The sequence below is a fragment of the Armigeres subalbatus genome, chromosome 1, assembly GCF_024139115.2.
Source record: "Armigeres subalbatus isolate Guangzhou_Male chromosome 1, GZ_Asu_2, whole genome shotgun sequence".
Taxonomy (NCBI): domain Eukaryota; kingdom Metazoa; phylum Arthropoda; class Insecta; order Diptera; family Culicidae; genus Armigeres; species Armigeres subalbatus.
In genome coordinates this window covers 28,658,618-28,670,996 of record NC_085139.1, presented here as the reverse complement: position 1 = coordinate 28,670,996, position 12,379 = coordinate 28,658,618, and the positions used below count along the sequence as shown (strand labels likewise).

General features: G+C 46.0%; 1 protein-coding gene across 1 annotated transcript; it reads left to right on the top strand.

The window, feature by feature from the left end:
* The first annotated feature begins 9,777 nt into the window (after positions 1 to 9,777).
* LOC134208208 (holocytochrome c-type synthase) lies at positions 9,778 to 11,220 on the top strand. Its single transcript, XM_062684260.1, has 3 exons — positions 9,778 to 9,959; positions 10,108 to 10,379; positions 10,445 to 11,220. Exons 2-3 carry the CDS (start codon positions 10,110 to 10,112, stop codon positions 11,036 to 11,038), a joined length of 864 nt encoding a protein of 287 aa, XP_062540244.1. The 5' UTR covers positions 9,778 to 9,959; positions 10,108 to 10,109; the 3' UTR covers positions 11,039 to 11,220.
* The last annotated feature ends 1,159 nt before the right edge of the window (positions 11,221 to 12,379 follow it).

Sequence of the window (12,379 nt, the reverse complement as noted above, 5' to 3'; positions counted from 1 at the left end):
TCCTGGAGTTTGAATCAAATGGTCTGCCGAATCAACCGAGGCTTCCATGATGTCCTCAGCCGCGGTATCAATCCAATTATGTCCTCAGAGTATTTGTCTTTCACTTGGGTCTCAAATTCAGACATTAAGATGTAGTAAGATCTCCAAATCGTCCTAGAGTTTGAATCAAATGGTCTGCCGAATCAACCAAGGCTTCCATGATGTCCCCAGCCGCGGTATCAACCCAATTATGTCCTCCGAGTATTTGTCTTTTACTTGGGTCTCAAATCCAGACATATAAGATGTAGTAAGATCTCCAAATCGTCCTGGAGTTTGAATCAAATGGTGTGCCGAATCCACCAAGGCTTCCATGATGTCCATAGCTGCGGTATCAACCCAATTATGTCCTCCGAGTATTTTACTTTCACTTGCGTCTCAAATCCAGGCATATGAGATGTTGTAAGATCTCCAAATTGTTCTGGAGTTTGAATCAAATGGTCTACCGAATCAACAATGGCTTCCATGATGTCTCCAGCCGCGGTATCAACACAATTATGTTTCCAGGGTATTTGTCTTTCACTTGCGTTTCAATTCCAGGCATATGAGTTGTTTTAAGATCTCCAAATTCTCCTGGAGCTTGAATCAAATGGTTTGCCGAATCAACCAAGGCCTTCGTGATATCCCCAGCAACCCCAGTAACAACCTGAGCAGCACAAGTCAGACAATCATCCCAAGGAACATTTTTAATTCTATAACGGTCATGAAAACCATTATTTAGCATAAAACTAAAATGTTTGTAGGGATGGTTCTAGCGATTTGATTGTGACTAAATTCGGCAATTCATATGGGCCATGCCCTTTTTGATCCATCGAACCAAAGTGAATACGGCTTCAACTATTTTTCCATTGCAGATCATCCATAAATATCATCCATCCCTGAAATATAAGCTTTACGGTCAACACGCGTAACCAAAAGGCTGTTATCTCTTTAAAAAAAACTTGCTCATACCCGTTTTGATCCATAGCACTAAATTGGATACCTCTTCAACTATTGTTCCATTCCAGGTAATTTAGGAAAGTCATGGAGTACATCCCATTTTGATCCATAGATCCATATTAGATACGCATTCAACAATTATTCCACTCCAGGTCATCAAAGAAATCTCTGAAGTCTAGACTTCGTGGCCGGGGACATAATGGAAGCCTTGATTGATTCGGTAGACCATTTGATTCAATCTCTAGAACAATTGGGAGATCTTACAACATGTTACATGGCAGTATTTGAGACGCAATTCGCAAACTATCCAATTTACAGGAAAACTTTGAGATCTTACAACACCTCATATGCCTTGATTTGAGACGAGTGAAAGACAAACACTCGGGGAATATGAGTTGATACCGCGAGTGAAGAAATCATGAAAGCCTTGGTTGATTTGGTAGACCATTTGATTCAAACTCCAGAACAACTTGAAGATCTTACAAAATCTTACATGCTAAAATTTGTGACTCAAGTGAAAGACTAATACTCAGAAGACAAAATTGGGTTGACACCGTGGTTGGGGGAACCATGGTAGCCTTGGTTGATTCATTAGACCATTTGATTCAAACTCCAGGACAATTTGGAGAACTTACAACACTTCATATGCCTTGTTTTGAGATGCAAGTGAAAGAAAAATATTTAGAGAACATATTGGAATTACCACGGCTTAGGACATCATGAAATCTTTGGTTGATTTGATTTAAGTTCCAGGACAATTTGGAGATCTTAGAACATCTCATATTTTATTTTATTTTTATTGGCATTACATCCCCACACTGGGACAGAGCCGCCTCGCAGCTTAGTGTTCATTAGGCACTTCCAACGGTTATTAACTGCGAGGTTTCTAAGCCAGGTTACCATTTTTGCATTCGTATATCATGAGGCTAGCACGATGATACTTTTATGCCCAGGGAAGTCGAGACAAATTCCAATCCAAAAATTGCCTAGACCGGCACCGGGAATCGAACCCAGCTACCCTCAGCGTTTGATTCGATTTGATTTGATGCCTGTATTTGAGACGTAAGTGAAAGACAAATAATCGGAGGACATAATTGGTGGGGGCACCATGAAAGCCTTGGTTGATTCATTACACCATTTGATTCAAACTCCAGGACAATTTGGAGATCTTACAACACCTCATATGTCTTGTTTTGAGACGCAAGTAAAAGACAAATACTCAGAGAACATAATTGAGTTGATACCACGGCTTAGGACATCGTGAAGGCTTTGGTTGATTCGATAGACCATTTGATTCAAACTCCAGGACAATTTGGAGATCTTACAATATCGAATATGCCTGTATTTGAGACGTTAGTAAAAGACCAATACTCAGAAGACAAAGTTGGGTTGACATCGAGGCTGGAGACATCGTGGAAGCCTTGGTTGATTCTGTAGACCATTTGATTCAAACTCCAGGACAATTGGCAAATCTTAAAACATCTCATATACATGGACTTGAAACGTCAGTGAAAGACAAATACTCGGAGGGCATGATTGGGATGATACCGCAGCTGAGGACATCGTGCAAGCCTCAGTAAAATCGGTAGACCATTTGATTCTTTCTCCAGAACAATTTGGAGATCATAAAACATCTCATATGCCAGGATTTGAGACGTAAGTGAAAGACAAATATATCGAAGGACATAATTGGGTTGATACCGCGGCTGGGAGCACCATGAAAGCCTTGTTTGATTCTGTAGACCATCTGATTCAAACTCCAGGACAATTTGCAGATCTTAAAACATCTCATATACCTGGACTTGAGACGCAAGTGAAGGACAAATACTCGGAGGGCATGATTGGGATGATACCGAGGCTAAGGACATCATGCAAGCCAAGCCTCAGTAGATTCGGTAGACCATTTGATTCAAACTCCAGGACAATTTTTGAGATCTTACAACTTCATACATGCAAGAATTGAAGACGCAAGTGAAAGACAAATAATCGGAGGACAAAATTGGACCATTTGATTCAAACTTCAGGACAATTTGGAGAACTTACAACACCTCATATGTCTTGTTTCGTGACACAATTGAAAGGCAAAACCTTGGAGGACATAATTGAGTTGATATAACGGCTTGGGACATCATGAAGACTTTGGTTGATTCGGTAGACCATTTGATTCAAACTCCCCCAATAAGTGACGTAAAAAGAGGGTTGAGTGTATATGAAACCAGCGTTACGATAGTTACTAACCATGTTTTCATTCATTTATTTAGTTAACATCTAAACAGATAACACTGAATCAACAATTTGACGCCACAATGCACGGTTCGAGGCCGCATCTCTCCATCCTCGGATACGCCCCACGCTCGCCAAGTCGTTCTGCACCTGGTCTGCCCATCTCGCTCGCTGCGCTCCACGCCGTCTCGTACCTGCCGGATCGGAAGCGAACACCATCTTTGCAGGGTTGCTGTCCGGCATTCTTGCAACATGTCCTGCCCATCGTACCCTTCCGGCTTTAGCCACCTTCTGGATACTGGGTTCGCCGTAGAGTTGGGCGAGCTCATGGTTCATTCTTCGCCGCCACACACCGTCTTCTTGCACACCGCCAAAGATGGTCCTAAGCACCCGTCTCTCGAATACTCCGAGTGCTTGCAAGTCCTCCTCGAGCATTGTCCATGTTTCATGTCCGTAGAGGACTACCGGTCTTATTAACGTCTTGTACATGACACATTTGGTGCGGTGGCGAATCTTTTTCGACCGCAGTTTCTTCTGGAGCCCGTAGTAGGCCCGACTTCCACAGATGATGCGCCTTCGTATTTCACGACTAACGTTGTTGTCAGCCGTTAGCAAGGATCCGAGGTAGACGAATTCCTCGACCACCTCGAAGGTATCCCCGTCTATCGTAACACTGCTTCCCAGGCGGGCCCTGTCGCGCTCGGTTCCGCCCACAAGCATGTACTTTGTCTTTGACGCATTCACCACCAGTCCAACTTTTGTTGCTTCACGTTTCAGGCGGGTGTACAGTTCTGCCACCTTTGCAAATGTTCGGCCGACAATGTCCATGTCATCCGCGAAGCAAATAAATTGACTGGATCTGTTGAAAATCGTACCCCGGCTGTTACACCCGGCTCTCCGCATGACACCTTCTAGCGCAATGTTGAACAACAGGCACGAAAGTCCATCACCTTGTCTTAGTCCCCGGCGCGATTCGAACGAACTGGAGTGTTCGCCCGAAATCTTCACACAGTTTTGCACACCATCCACCGTTGCTTTGATCAGTCTGGTAAGCTTCCCAGGAAGCTGTTCTCGTCCATAATTTTCCATAGCTCTACGCGGTCTATACTGTCGTATGCCGCCTTGAAATCAACGAACAGATGGTGCGTTGGGACCTGGTATTCACGGCATTTTTGAAGGATTTGCCGTACAGTAAAGATCTGGTCCGTTGTCGAGCGGCCGTCAACGAAGCCGGCTTGATAACTTCCCACGAACTCGTTCACTAATGGTGACAGACGACGGAAGATGATCTGGGATATCACTTTGTAGGCGGCATTAAGGATGGTGATCGCTCGAAAGTTCTCACACTCCAGTTTGTCGCCTTTCTTGTAGATGGGGCATATAACCCCTTCCTTCCACTCCTCCGGTAGCTGTTCGGTTTCCCAGATTCTGACTATCAGTTTGTGCAGGCAAGTGGCCAGCTTTTCCGGGCCCATCTTGATGAGCTCAGCTCCGATACCATCCTTACCAGCTGATTTATTGGTCTTTAGCTGTTGAATGGCATCCTTAACTTCCCTCAAGGTGGGGGCTGGTTGGCTTCCATCGTCCGCTGAACTGACGTAGTCATCTCCTCCGCTGCCTTGACTTTCACTGCCTGTACTCTCAGCGCCATTCAGATGTTCCTCGTAGTGCTGCTTCCACCTTTCGATCACCACACGTTCGTCCGTCAAGATGCTCCCATCCTTATCCCGGCACATTTCGGCTCGCGGCACAGAAGCCTTTGCGGGATGCGTTGAGCTTCTGATAGAACTTGCGTGTATCTTGAGAACGGCACAGCTGTTCCATCTCCTCGCACTCCGCTTCTTCCAGGCGGCGTTTCTTCTCCTGAAAAAGGCGGGTCTGCTGTCTCCGCTTCCGTCTATAACGTTCCACGTTCTGCCGGGTACCTTGCTGCAGCGCAACCGCCCGCGCTGCGTCCTTCTCCTCCAGAATCTGTCTGCACTCTTCGTCGAACCAATCGTTCCGTCGACTTCGACCCATATACCCGACGTTGTTCTCCGCTGCGTCGTTAATGGCTGCTTTAACTGTACTCCAGCAGTCCTCAAGAGGGGCCCCATCGAGCTCACCCTCTTCCGGCAACGCTGCCTCGAGATGCTGCGCGTATGCAGTGGCGACATCAGGTTGCTTCAGTCGCTCTAGGTCGTACCGCGGCGGTCGTCGGTACCGAACATTGTTGATGACGGATAGTTTTGGGCGCAGTTTAACCATCACCAGATAGTGGTCAGAGTCGATGTTAGCGCCACGATATGTCCTGACGTCGATAATGTCGGAGAAGTGCCGTCCATCAATCAGAACGTGGTCGATTTGTGATTCTGTCTGCAGTGGTGATCTCCAGGTGTACCGATACGGGAGGCTGTGTTGGAAGTAGGTGCTACGAATGGCCATATTCTTGGAGGCGGCGAAATCAATTAGTCGTAGGCCGTTTTCGTTCGTCAGCCGGTGAGCGCTGAACTTTCCAATAGTCGGTCTAAACTCCTCCTCTTGGCCAACCTGAGCGTTCAAATCTCCTATGATGATTTTGATGTCGTGTCTTGGCAGCTGTCGTACTCACGTTCCAGCTGCGCGTAGAATGCGTCCTTATCATCATCAGTGCTTCCGGAGTGTGGGCTTTGGACGTTGATTATGCTGAAGTTGAAGAACCGGCCTTTGATCCTCAACCTGCACATTCTTTCATTGATCGGCCACCACCCGATCACGCGCCTTTGCATATCGCCCATCACTATGAAAGCTGTTCCCAGCTCGTGTGTGTTGCCGCAGCTCTGGTAGATGGTATGATTACCTCTAAACGTTCGCACCATTGATCCCTTCCAACAAACCTCCTGCAGCGCTACGATGCCGAATCCACGGTCCTTGAGCACATCGGCGAGTATGCGTGTGCTCCCGATGAAGTTGAGAGATTTGCAGTTCCACGAACCGAGTTTCCAATCGCTAGTCCCTTTTCGTCGCAGTGGTCTTCGCCGATGGTTCCGGTCCGTACTCTCTTGTTGATTGTTCGTTGCTTATGATTTTTTAAAGGCTGGCTTGCAGGGCCTGACACCAAACCCCCTAAATTTCCGGAGGACCATTCCTCCTTATTTCCGGTGGACCATGGTGCACAGTTTCAATTAGAGTCCCTCGCTGGCACTCGGACGATGATCAGACGCTGTTGGACATGGAGAACAGACGCTGTTGTGAGCCGATCCTGACATGGAGAACAGACGCTCAATAAGATTTGCACCTCCGGAGAGGAGCAAACCCCCCCTTCCCTGTCAGCATACGACCATAGTTCCCACCGGGGTTGGTTACCCGATCTTCCCTAAGGTTGCTCGTATCCCGGCCAGCACCGCGGGGAGGTAGGGATAGGAGTTGCTGGGTAAGAGGCTAAGGACCGCGAGATGGGGTCTATTTTATTCCTTCAGGTACGCGAAGTACCAATGGTACGCTTTACCCAGCATTTGCCGTTACTAACCATGTCACAATCGCTATTTTCGCAATCCAAAGAGCGCCTTATAGATAGGCAGCATGAGAAACAGTGCGTTATCATTCTTTGAGTTGGTCCTTGGCCACTGGAGATGTTCTGGGTTTTCCGAGAGTATGATCAAGAAGCATTTTTTCCACTGCTTGTCATTTTATGTTATTCATTTACATTCATCATGTTTTATGCTTTCTCCAAAAACTAGAACTAATATGCCGACCAATGGTGGCTGTAGACCGAGAATCCATCTAAACTACGCAGAGATATAGCCATTTCCGTAAAAACGGTACATACCGGGAACATGATGAAATGATAACAGATCGAAATAATGCAAATATGAGTATCTGACTTCATGGTTTTGCGAGACGATTACTACAAAAACATTTCCAGATTGATAGTATCCTCTGCCACACTTACAGCAGGTTCCATGGGCCTTCCAGGAGGGGCCGGTTTTGGCGCCATCTGGAACCATGCATATATGGGTGCCAAAATTCATGTTTTCCCAAGACGATGAATGTAGGATCTTTATTAAAGATACATTTTGAGGACTGTAAGATTCTCTGGCCAATTTGTAACAGGTTCCGGGTGTTCTGCGAAAGTGACATTTGTTCAGGGAGTATGGCCAATCCCGTACCGTTTTCACGAAAATGGCCATATCTCTGCGTATATCTAACGGATTTTCGATCTGCAGCCAGCATTGGTCAGAATATTAATACTAGTTTCTGGAGAAAGCATAAAACATGATGGCAATAAACGTTATATGAAATGACAAGCAGAAGAAAAAATGCATTTTTAACACACCCTCGGAAAACCCGGAACATCTCCCAGTTTCATCAAAATCGGATCATTCTACGCAAAGTTATGATGATTTGAACATCGACAATTTCAACCTTTTTGTCTAACCCCTATAATTGCCGAGGAATTTGAAGAACTGTATTTGTTGGAATATCAGGTAGTGTGCGACGCTTCGCTGTAGATCGAAGATGGATAGAAGGTAGGCGTCAGTTGGTTGTAGTTGCTCTTGGTAGATTAAGGAATATTGTTATGGATGCATTGTAGATACCTATTGTTGAATAAAGAGAACTGCAGCTGCTGGCAGAAGTATCAGTCAGTAGCCTGCCGTGGTGTAGAGAGGGAACTCTAGTAATTGTTGATCTTTGTGAGGGGGTTCCCTTCTTCTGACCATCTATTGGATTGGATTGTCTATCCGGAAAAAAATTAGACCGCTTTTTATACCGAAGTTGGATTTTTCTCCGGATACAGGCAACTTTCCCAACTACGGAAATAGTGCGCTAGATTCACCTAAAGATGCGTTCAACAACGCATCAACTAGTTTGACAGATAAAACTTCGAAAGAAAGTTCGGTTCGGAAGTCCCGACTTCCGAATTCTAAGTTGGTGCTACAATAAATATATGTATGCTCTAAGAGCAAGATTATCGGTGGTGAGTTTAAGTTGGTTGGCAGCGCAATATCATTACTTGACACTTTACCGGTCGCTACTAAACGCGCTGCTATAATATTGTCGATGCAGATGAAATCAAGAACATGTATGAACTTGTCTCAACTATGTCGCTGGTCGCTGGCGACCCTTTCCAGTAAGTGCTACAGCGACGCAGGTAAATTCAAAACGTCGCTGTAGCACCAAACTGAAAAGCGCTCGCTGGTTGAGCGACGCGACGGTCCAGCGACGTTCCAACGATGACTTGCATAGACAATAGTAGCGCGACTGATACACTCAGCGAACTGGACTATCGAAATTCATAACTGGCGCCTTATGAATCTTCGACTGATTACTCCACTAACAGTGCTTCTTATACGCAGTTACCTACCCGAGTAATCAAGCGTCGATGGGCGTGTGGTCTACGTACTGGCCTCCCGACCCCGACGTCCATGGTTCGAATCCAGTCTGCCGCATTTCACTTTTTTTCAAATGAAAATCATCATTCATAAGGCAGCATATTGAAATTCATACCGATTCCTTGTGGCAAATTTTCATAAGGCGTTTAATTAAAAACCATACGTCCATTTTCCTCAGTGAGGTGACCAAATTTGGTAGCGCGATAAGAGCGCTGCTATTTGATGAACTGTCAACTGTCGAACGTCACCGGTTGAGAGCCGAAAATAGTGACCAACAGGGCACTGAAAGGAAGAATCTCTTTCTCTTTCGTTCTTCATGAAATTTGACGTTTACTGGCCTTGTTGTTTTCAGATTTCTTTGCAGCGAAAAAGAGACAAAGCAGTCCGTGCAGTGCCCTATACGGAAACGAGTGACGAAACTAAAATCAAGACAAAATTTTCAAAACGACTTATCTGCTTTTGTAAACAAAGATTCAAACGACGATTTGACGAATCTGATAGCTCTCCCACGCAAATCAACACCACCAATAGGTAGCTGAAGGTTTCCGCTACCTGCTGATGGTGTTGGTTTGCGTGGGAGCGCTATCGGATTCGTCAAATCGTCGTTTGAATCTTTGTTTACAAAATGAAAGCGCTGCGCGGGTGATTATTTAAAATGCTCGCGGCCGATAATGATGCTCTAAACGTAGCATTATAGACTAACGCAAAATGAACTCCCCCAAGAAATTATGACGTTTGAGCGGGTCGCATAATGAACGCAAAATGAACTTTTGTTCGAGAAAACGACCCGCTCAAATGTCAAAATCCATCGGGTGAGTGAATTCGATGAACCCCTGCATAAGTCTATTCTTTTCAGCAAAATCGAGCCCCTCGACCCAACCCACAGCACGATTTGTACGGTGCAGTAATTATGCTGTCAATTCAAGCTTTCACAGGAATATGGCGTATTCGCAAAAGAAAGTTATCTTACTTGGTTTCCTCTTTCAAATGTCAAACAGATGATTTTGTTTGATTCTTATTGGCCTAGTGCGATTAGTAAAATAAAAATGTACTTTCTGTCGTGATACATGGTGTCACGATGCAAACAATTGCATATAAATTTAAAATCTCGAAATAATAACGAGAGTTCGCTTTTGTGGCTTACGCCTTCATTCTTGCATCCTATAGATTCTTGCAAGGAACTGCAAGAACTTATGAGCGAGCACGTGCGAGAGAGCTGTCAAACTTCGTGTCGAGTGCGCGAGCAAATCGTAGCAGGCAGGCAGGTAGACAGCTTGTGGTAGAAAAAAAACATCGGTGCTGTCCTGTTCGGTGTTGTTTGTGCGGGAGTTTCAAAATTTTTCATAAATTCTGAAATTTCTGTGACAAAATCATCAGTATTTGATCGGCTTCACCATCATTCTATAGCAGGTAAGTGCTATCACTTAGCGATTTCAAATTGATACAATACAATCGGAAGAAAAACAAGCATTCAAATTATGTAACACTGGCGTTCCGCGGAAAAAAAAGTATCCTTCCCCAGTGTTGTAACTTTTTTCGATACATTTATCGCTTTCAGCAATGGGGAATACCGTCTCGGCTGCCGAATTGATTGCCTCAAACATCGTCTATGCTGAAGCAGCGGCGCCCAGCGCTGCAGCAACAGCACCGACATCACTACCGAAAGGACATCCCCCCGTTGGGGACATGCACAAAATGGCAAGCGGCGGCGCAAGTCCTCCGCCAGAGTGTCCGATGCACAAAAAAGATCAGCCTCCGAAAGAAAAACCGATTCTGGTGTCTGAGTGTCCTGTCAAGCATGATGATTCCGATATAAATCCGCTGAATATGGTAAGTCTCACGACTCCTAGGGGGCTCCAATTTAAGAAGATAAATTCAAATTTTCCATTCAACAGATGCCACCAATGAATCAAAATCCTGCACCAGATCAACCATTTGCCCTGCCCAAAGATCGCCAGGTCTCTTCCATCCCAAAGGTAACCGAAGATGGCCGCCAGGAATTCTGGGTTTACCCAAGCCAGCAGATGTTCTGGAACGCGATGCTTCGCAAGGGCTGGCGTTGGCAGAAGGACGACATTGCGCCGAAGGACATGGATGATATTATCAAGATTCACAATGCCAATAACGAGCAGGCCTGGCAAGAGGTGCTCAAGTGGGAAGCGCTGCACGCACGGGAGTGCGGCAATCCCAAGCTGAAGAGTTTCGGTGGCAAAGCTACAGAGTTCAGCCCTCGGGCCCGGATGCGCAGCTGGTTGGGCTACGAGTTGCCCTTCGATAGGCACGATTGGATTGTGGATCGATGTGGCAAGGATGTCCGGTACATAATTGACTATTACGATGGCGGCATGGTGGACGATAAGTACAAATTTGCACTGCTCGATGTGAGACCGGCGATGGACTCGGCGGAGAACGTTTGGGACCGGATGAAGGTCTGCTACATGCGCTGGAGATTCCAGCTGGAGGGTAAGATCAAGCAACTGACAAACTGAACAGAAGACGGAGCGAAGCCATAGATTTTAACAACCAGAATCGTTGACGAACCAAAGCCATTAATCAATTTGTGAATAGATCGGTTTCGGTGGCGGCCTGCTACCGGGGCCTCCAATAAACGTTGGTATGCGTTGAACGAGTTCTCATCCTATCAATATTAATATTATGATAACAAAAGCGACGATAAGATTTTTAATGCACCCGGTGAGTATCACAATGAACCGCATTTACGTCCTATAAATTAATCAATTTTCATCATTTTTAATATTGATGGGGGTGTGGCATCGGGCAGCCCCAAACATCACATAGATTTTTTTAACCTTACGGGACTCTTCGCACTGTTATTCTATTTTTTATTACCAGGCTAAGGCCGGAGTGGCCTGTGCAGTATAAAAAATCTTCTCCATGGCTGCACGTCGCCAACCACGCAGTCTGCGAAGGGTCCGCAAATCGTCCTCCACCTGATCGATTCACCTTGCCCGCTGTGCACCTCGCCTTCTTGTTAACGTCGGATCGTTGTCGAGAACCATTTTCGCCGGATTACTGTCCGACATTCTGACTACGTGCCCGACCCACCGTCTTCTGATTTTCGCGGTGTGAACGATGGATAGTTCTCCCAACAGCTGATGCAACTCGTGGTTCATTCGCCTCCTCCACGTACCGTCCGCCATCTGCACCCCATCATAGATGGTACGCAGCATTTTCCTTTCGAAAACTCCCAGAGCGCGTTGGTCCTCCACGAGCATCGTCCAGGTCTCGTATCGGTAGAGGACTACCGGTCCAATGAGCGTTTTGTAGATTGTCAGTTTGGTACGGCGGCGAACTCTATTTGATCGAAGCGTTTTGCGGTGTCCAAAGTACGCACGATTTACAAATACACAAATTCTCCAACCACCTCGTGTATTTGGGCTCACTGGTGACCTCCGATAACGATACCAGCAGAGAAATTCAGAGACGCATCATGGAAGCAAATCGTGCATACTTTGGCTATTCTTCCATTGGGAGTGCCACTTCCAGCTGCTGCGCGTATCCTTGGGCTAGTCTACCGTCTTGTAGTCGCCCAATGTGGGGCCGCGTGTTGTACACCGTCGAGAGTTTTGAGCGCTGTTATACTGCAACGAGGAAGTGGTTAGATTCAATATTGGCACTGCGGTAAGTGCGGACGTTCGTGATGTCGGAGAAGAATTTACCGTCGATTTGAACGTGGTCAATTTGGTTTTCCGTTTCTTGGTTAGGTGATCTCCATGTGGCCTTGTGGATATTTTTGCGGGGAAAGCAGGTGCTTCGAACTACCATTCCGCGGGAGGCTGCGAAGTTTATGCATCGTTGGCCGTTGTCAT

Excerpts from the sequence above, each read along its gene's own strand:
- LOC134208208 (XM_062684260.1), top strand. The coding sequence starts at position 10,110 with ATGGGGAATACCGTCTCGGCTGCCGAATTGATTGCCTCAAACATCGTC. Across the intron at positions 10,380-10,444 it reads ATATAAATCCGCTGAATATG|ATGCCACCAATGAATCAAAA; the intron begins GTAAGTCTCACG and ends TCCATTCAACAG.